Source organism: Nematolebias whitei, unplaced genomic scaffold (assembly GCF_014905685.2).
Source record: "Nematolebias whitei isolate Nwh7 unplaced genomic scaffold, NemWhi1 Nwh_scaf_1221, whole genome shotgun sequence".
In the NCBI taxonomy this organism is placed as follows: Eukaryota; Metazoa; Chordata; class Actinopteri; order Cyprinodontiformes; family Rivulidae; genus Nematolebias; species Nematolebias whitei.
In genome coordinates this window covers 482-8362 of record NW_023619766.1, presented here as the reverse complement: position 1 = coordinate 8362, position 7881 = coordinate 482, and the positions used below count along the sequence as shown (strand labels likewise).

Here is a 7881-nt window from a genome sequence, read left to right as displayed (position 1 = left end):
AGATTTTATTAAGAACGATTGAGAAACATCTGGACTGTAGATGTTAGTGAGAATGATTGAGAAACATCTGGATTGTTTAGATTTTATTGTGAACCATTGAGAAACATCTGGACAGTTTAGATTTTAGACTCTCAACATGACATCGTCTCTTCTGTTTGTAAACGTCTGAAATATTGAAGCGTACAGATGTCCAGGCGGCCATCTTTACCGTACCTGCTGCACCTGTTGATTAAGACGTTGTGTTTGGCTTCAGCAGCTGAAAACCTTTAGAGACGCTTCTGTTTAGTCCCACTTGTCTAACCGTTGTCCGTCCTGCGTCACGGCCATTCCTCAGGCCTGAAGACCATTGTGGGCGCTCTGATCCAGTCAGTGAAGAAGCTGGCGGACGTGATGATCCTCACGGTGTTCTGCCTGAGTGTCTTCGCCCTCATTGGCCTGCAGCTCTTCATGGGGAACCTGCGGCAGAAGTGTGTCCGCAGCACGGAGCACTGCCTGAACGGCAGCCTGCCGGCCAACACGTCCTTCTACTGCAACAACAAGACCTGGACCTCCATCAAGGACTTCATCCAGGACGAAGGTGAGGCTCTGCTCGGGTCGAGCTGTGGTTCCTCTCTGGATTCAGGTCTGAACGTGACTCAGAACCATGGAATTGGTCTTTATCTTGAACAGGTCTGGGTCTGAACCACTAATCCAGCAGGATTAACGCCCAGTTCTGCTCCCAGTTGCTGTTTGTCTCTGGAAGAGTCCTGGTTAGGATCAGGAGACCGTCTGTAGTGAATACTTTAAAATGTTCGGGTCTAAACTGTCCGCTTCCCTTTGCAAGACACTCATTGAGTTATGGTAATCAATCAATCAATCAGTCAATCAATCAATCAATCAATCAGTCAGTCAGTCAGTCAATCAATCAAGCAACCTAACAACCAAACAACAAACCGATCGGTCCGTCACTGGCCGGCTCCACATGCACAGTCCCATCACCCACCCAGACCTCCAGCTGTGAGCTCACTCCACCGAGGGCTTCGAGGAGGGAGAGCGTTGTGTGAGGCGATGACCAGGGTTCATGTCGGGGTCCGAAGTCCAGTGTCAAAGGTCGAGGTCAGGGCTTTTACAGTCAGGGTTGGCAGTCAAACTTGGGTTCAAAGGTCAGAGGGTTAGGCATAGAGTCAGAGGTCTGAGTTAGGCTTGGCAGCCGGGGTTAAGTTTAGGGTCAAAGGGTGGGGTCATGGTCAGGGTTTGGTTTAAGGTCAAAGGTCAGAATGTTAGGTTTAGGGAAAGGAGTCATGTGTTAGGTTTAGCAGTCTGGGTTTGGTTTAGGGTCAGAGGTCAGAGGGTTAAGTTTGGTTCAGGGGGTTCTGGATTAGGTTTAAGGTCAGAGGGTCAAAGGTCATTGGTCACCGTCTCCAAAATATCAGGAAATAAAATCACATCAGCAATACATTATCTTTGATTTGGCCCTTTAGGGTTGTGTCGGGTCACTTTCTGTGCTGGGGGGTTAAGGGCCTTGCTCAAGGGCCCAGGGTGGAGCAGATGAGGGTGGAGGCAGGTGTTGGTGTTTCCCCTCTTTCAACCACATTTTGATGTGGTCCGTCCGGGGAGTTGAGCCTGTGACCTTCCGATCACAGTCTCACCTTCTCTAACCTCTGCACCACCACTCCCCCAAATTAATAATAAAATAAATTAATAAACTAAACTAATAAATAATAAAGTAAAAGAATAAATAAAATATTAATAAAGATAGCAAAAGAGTAAATATATGAATGTATGAAAAACAAATAAACAAATAAAAAACTAAGTAAACAAACCAATAAATAAATAGTTGTATTTCCTTTTTAAATGCTTGTTTGGATTAATGTTAATAAAACGTGTTGAGTTTCTGTCCAACAGGAAGAATTCAGTTTTTTGTTTCACATTTAAAACAAACAAAAACAAGTCGTTGGTCTCAGGTTTTAGTCGACACACATCAGGTTCTGAGGGAGCTTCTCATGGTGTGTGTGTGTGTGCGTGTGTGCGTGTGTGTGTATGTGTGCGTGTGTGTGCGTGCGTGCTTGTGTGTGTGTGCGTAGCTGCAGTGATGACCGGGGCTTCCTAAATGGACCAGACAACGTCATGTTGTTGCTGTGGTTCTAACTGACACACACACACACACACACACACACACACACACACAGCATCTGTCATGAAGCACGTGGACCACAGCGTGTTACGATTAGTCATTGGTTCTTTACAGTTCCCTCTGATGGTCCATAAGGTTCTGATGGTCCATAAGGTTCTGGTTTCATTTAAATGGTCCAAATCAAGAGTTCTTCAGAACCTGTAAAGCTTTGAAAACAGAGGATCTTCAGGAGGAACTGTCAGTGTTTCGTAGAACCGGGTCCTGTTTGGATCTGCAGCTCAGACTTTTCATCAGAACCATGATCCAGATCTGAAACGGGTCACATGGAGGAGTTCTGGACCACTCTATCGTTGGGTTCTGCTCAGCTGTCCCAGGTTCTGGACTCTGACTGGACCCTTGGTTCTGATCCTTCGGACCCATTCTGTTGTAGATCAGCTGCTGCGTTTGGGGTCATGGTTCTGTTGGACCCAGTTTGGTCCAAGCTTCAGCTGCTGGACTCCAGAATCTTTTGGTCTCCAGAGGAGTTCTGATCCAGGAGACTGGACTGAAGGTCTGAAGGGGCCCGAACCAGCATCCCTGCACCACCGTGCTGACAGCTGGAGGAGCTGGCTGCTGCAGTGCATTCTGGGTAAACATCAGCCCTCTGCTCTGGTTCTAGTCCAGAAGTCTTGTGGTTCCTTCAGATGAAGCAGCCATGTTGTTTTTAGCGGTCGTGACCTTTGACCTTTGATCCGATGACTGACACCTGTAGAGGCACTGCACAGTCTGACCTTCAGGGTGAATCATCCTTTTCTCTGTAGAACGATGGACTCTAGATGACCTTTGACCCCTCACTGATTGACGGGCTGCTTTTCGAGGTCATTGCTCATGTCTTTCCGTCTTGGCGTTGTGTTAAATCACGCCCGCCTGCTCCGGAGCGGTTCTGCTGCTCGGTACCGCCTGGCTGCTCCTCAGGAACCGTTTCCTTCCTCTGAGTCCGTCTCCGGTGACAGTCGAGGGTTTTGTGCTCCGCCCTTGTCTCCACTTCCTGTTCGCTTCGGCGTCCATCGCTTCAAATAATTGTCCCCCGCAGGCTTCCGTATCGATCTTTAAAAGCTGCCGTGAAACCTGAGAGCCGAGGCCGCGGCCCTGAGGTCGACCCGCCAGGCGGGTCTGGGCTCGGCTCTCAGAGCGCAGATCGATGGCGTTCTTCAGAGGACACGTTTCCCATCATGCCGTTTGTTTGGAGGAGCAGCTGAAGGGCGACCATGTTTCTTCACGTTGGTCTCAAACGCTCATTTCCTCTGAAGGCGTTTTGTTTAAGGCCCGGCAGGAACGCTGGACTTCATCTGAGTCACGCTCTTATTGTGGAGAGCACTAAGAGCTTTATTTTGAAAATCCTCTCTAAACCTCATCCTGTTGTTTTCAGTTTTCAGTTTTTTGGGGAATAAACTACAAACAACAACAAAAACAATAATTTTACTCTCAAGGAAACAAAAAGTTGGAAATAAACATAAAATATAAAAACTGTAAAACCACAAATTCTAACATCATAAAAATAAATAAAATTAAAATATTTACAGATAAAAAGGTAGTAAAGAAAAAGTTACTATATTCCTTTAAAATTAATATAAATCTAATTAAAATAAATTAAAATAATTTCCTGGTTTTGGGAGGAACGTCTGAGACGATGGGAGTCAACGGGAGTTTGGCTGCTTGACCTTTGACCTCTGAGAGGAACCGTCAGTCCAGTTTGGAGGAGAAACCAGATTTAAAATGTCACATTTATACAAATAAATCTTTACTGCTAAAAAACTAAATACCATTGATGACTATGAGGAGAGTTTTACTGTTTTTTTTACGTTTTATCATAATTTAGTCTTTGAGGAACAGCAAGCCGAAGCTCCTTGTCCTTACGCTCTGTGTACTTTTTTATTTCTTTGGGTTTTATTTTTTAATTTTTGCTTTGAAAATTATGACAAATGGAACGTTTTGGGTAAATTTTAACAAGGGAGCTGTAAAAGTCTTGTCCCAGGAAAATAAACCGTGTATTCTATTTTCTGCCTCCTTGAACAGACTTTGATGTTTTTCATTGTAATTGTTCAGTTTGACCCAAACCTTCAGCCGTCGAAGGAAACGTTTGGGCTGGAACACATTAATCTCCGGCTGATGTTCGTCCATCGAGGGTGAGCAGATTCACGGAGTCTCCGGTAAATTCTCTTTGACCCGTAACTCTCCGCGCCGTCACTCGTGTCTTGTGTGAATTTATCTCCCGCTGATGGAAACGAGGACCGAGGTTTATTAACTCCTGACGAGCCGTTTGCTGCTCGTCACGTTCAAAGAGAAATTAAATTGTAGCGCTCGACGTCCCGTAGAGACGATTTCCCCGGATTCTGCAGACCTGTAGAAACCGTCCCAGGCGGGGGTCTCCGTGGAAAAGAGAAAATGTGTTTATTAAATGTCAGCGAGGACTAAAAGGCTTTTATTTTGGTAAGAACTTTGGTTAAAAGGTTTTTATCTGGGAACAAAACGCCTCAGCGTAACAGCTCCTTCAAATTAAAAGCATCTATATGTGTGCATGACGGTGGATCAGTGGGTGCCCTGTTAAAATCCGTTGGTTCCTTTGGTGCAGATGTGGTCAGAACCTGGATTTGTTTATTTAAATCCCCGCTGCACATGAAAGCAGAACAGAACAAGGCGAGCTGAAGTGCTTTAGCTGTTTTAGCTCCGGTTCGTCGGGCGCAGCCGCTTGTTTTGTTTCTCTGAGACTCTGAGTCACGCTTGATAAGAAAATTACTCCCGTTTGAGTGAACGTCTTTCTGTCCTCACCGGCAGAATAAAAACAGGAGCGCCGGGAGAAGAAAGTCAAACCGTCTTTTAAGGACACCAACCCTCTAAACTCATCCTCGGAGTTCAGGAACATTTTTCTGTCTGAACGAGGTCAGACTTTAAAACGTTCCTCTGAAAATGTTCAGGAGCGACGACCGAAACTGAGTCAACAAGAAACCAACGGTAAAACCTGTTGAAACCAGCTGAACATCTGGAGAACTGCTGATCCAGAGCACTTCAACAGATTACAGTCTGGATACCTGGACAGGAAACAGAACTCTGAAACAAACGTTGTTGTTCTTGAAACAAATCTAACCGTTTTGTTTTGACTGAATGTAGACGACGAGTTGTGTCCTTTCAGCAGCTGGTTCTGTCCAGAAGAACAGACTTTAGGCTTCATTCCACCAAATGACTGCATCGGAAGAAGAACAGCCGGAACATGGAGGGATTTTGTAGGAACTTGGTGATGTCTTCATTGGACCTTAGTGGTCTCGTCATTTGAAGTGTCAGATCCTGACTGAATCATGCTGGTTCTGGACACAAACACAGATCCTGTAATGAGGTCTTGGCGGTCTATCATCAGCGTGTCCATGGTGTGGTTGGTCCAGTGTCACAGTGCTTCAGAATAAACGTACACTAAATGTGTATTTGAGTGTTTCGTTGTCACGGCCTTAGAGATGTCAAGGAACCGTAAGGATCATTGACGTTATGCTCAGAGAGATCTGGACTGTAGGACTGTCTGAACCTCATAGATCTGTCCAGATACCTCTGTCTTTGTTTAATTATTTGGTAAAAACCCACAGTTTTATCTGCGGTAGCAGCCTGTAGCTACATCTTGATGTGATCTGAGACAGTTGTACTGAAGAGGACGTATGGAGGGTCTCAGAGATCCAGACATCTCTTTCCACAGCCACCTCTTCCAGCTCTTCTGACAGGACTCCAAGGTGTTCCCAGACCAACTGCGAGACATGGTCTCTCCAACGTGGGAGTCTCCTCCCTGTTGGACATGTCCAGAACACCTCCCTGTGGAAGTGTCCAGGGTCCATCCTTACCAGATGAACCACCTCACTTTCCTCTGGAAGTGGAGGAGCAGCAGTTCTACTCTGAGTCTCTCCCAGAGAACTGAACTTCTCACCTGATCTCTAAGGAGATTCCAGCTATTCTGCAGAGAAGACTCATTTAGATCTCCTGGATCCAGGATCTGGTTCTTTCAGTCTATACCCAGAGTTCCTGACCATAAGTGAGGGTAGGAACTTGGACCGAGCAGTGAACTCATCCAGAGTTTGGCATCAACACTTTTTGAACCTGAAAACAAGAGTTCCTTTGTTTGATTCCCTGGATGTGTTTCCTGTCTGCTCTGAAGAAGTCAGAACGGTTAAACACATTTCCTGCCATCGCCAGACCACAGCAGAAGTTAAACAGTTTGTTTTCCTGCTGAAGACGACCATTAGAACTTTAGAGCTCTTCAGAGACTTTAGTTGTTGAGTGTTGGGCCGGTCCGGCACCTGAAGTACTCCACGGGACAGCGTTAAAGGGTATTAATGTACTTGGAAATGGCTTGTGGTCGAGTTTGAGTGTTGAATAAATGTTCAGCCAAGCGTGCTTGCTGTAATGGTTTTGTGTTTATGGTCGTCCCGCTCCGTCGGTGTCTAACTGGGCCAGAACACACGAGCGGAGTCTGATGAGTTTATTGATCGTGAGGTAACGCAGACAGACGGAGAGGAGGCTGGGAACAGACAGGTGGAGAGAAAACACGACTCAGCTTCAACAGAAGACTCTCGACTTTTCAGATGTGGATAAATCTGAGCGGATTGTTGGGAACTATCAGGATTACTGTTATCAGACTTTTGGTGACGCCTCTTATTTTCAGTCTTTACACGTTTTTACCATTTTTCCTCCGGTCTTCAGTCCGTCTCCGTCCCCCCAGAGTGTCTCTGATAGGACTGATGTTGTCCTCTCAGAGGTCACACACACAAACTCCCATTGACTTCCACTGGATCTGAGCTCAGAGTTTCCTCTTCAAAACAGGAAGTGTTATTACAAATACTTGTTTTACTCTGTCATGACTACTTCTATACTTGTTTTTAAAGAAGAAGTACAAGTTGAGCTGATTCTTGAGAAGCATCTGTTAGGAACAGAGTAAATAATAATGTTGTTGTTTTCTGATCCAGATAACTTCTACAAGGTGGAAGGAACCAAAGATGCCTTAATCTGTGGGAACAGCAGCGATGCCGGGTGAGTCCTGTTTCTGCTCACGTCTTCGTTTAAAGTAAAATCTTATTGACTTTAGATCTTTAATGTGTCTCATCATGGCCCAACTCGGGAGTTTTGGACCACGCACCTGCCTGAAGGCTCTGGCTGGATGTTAGGGTTAGGGTTTGAATAGAATAAACCAGCTCAGTAACCTCGGTCTGTTTGTCCAAAGTTTGGTTTAGTTCTGGTTTTCCAGGGTCCCCAGCGACTCTAGAGATCAGGGAAAACCTGGAAAAGGATTTTCACTTACAAACTCAGAGAATCTGACGGTTGATCTGCTGATTAACGATTATCTTTCTGAGATTTGAACGCGTTCACGTATTAATGTTTTCTTCTGAGTCCATGTTCTGCTCCCACAGTGTCCAGTATCAGAGTTAGTTTCTTTATTGCCATTAGCATCTCATGTGGTGCATGTGGTGGAACCAGATTATGTTCACAGGGTCCCAGTTACATCCAACAAAAGAATAAAATGTAAAAGAAAAACAATAATAAGATCTAAGATATGAACTAAGAAAAACATCAACTGAATACACACTAAGCACTAGTAGCATAAAAACAATAAAGGAACAGCAGCACGAACATGAGTCTGTGTGAGAAGATGAGCATGCATGAACACATCAACATGAAACAGATCAGCAGCAACATGAAACAGATCAGCAGCAACATGAAACAGATCAGCAGCAACATGAAACAGATCAGCAGCAACA

At 45.2% G+C, this 7881-nt stretch overlaps 1 protein-coding gene across 1 annotated transcript; it reads left to right on the top strand.

Annotated features, from left to right (window-relative positions):
* Positions 1 to 334: 334 nt before the first annotated feature.
* On the top strand, positions 335 to 7156 carry LOC119429439 (sodium channel protein type 4 subunit alpha-like; the record flags this gene model as incomplete). Its single annotated transcript, XM_037697066.1, has 2 exons — positions 335 to 577; positions 7093 to 7156. Coding segments are annotated over 2 exons (307 nt in total), but the record flags the coding sequence as incomplete, so codon positions are not given.
* Positions 7157 to 7881: the final 725 nt, after the last annotated feature.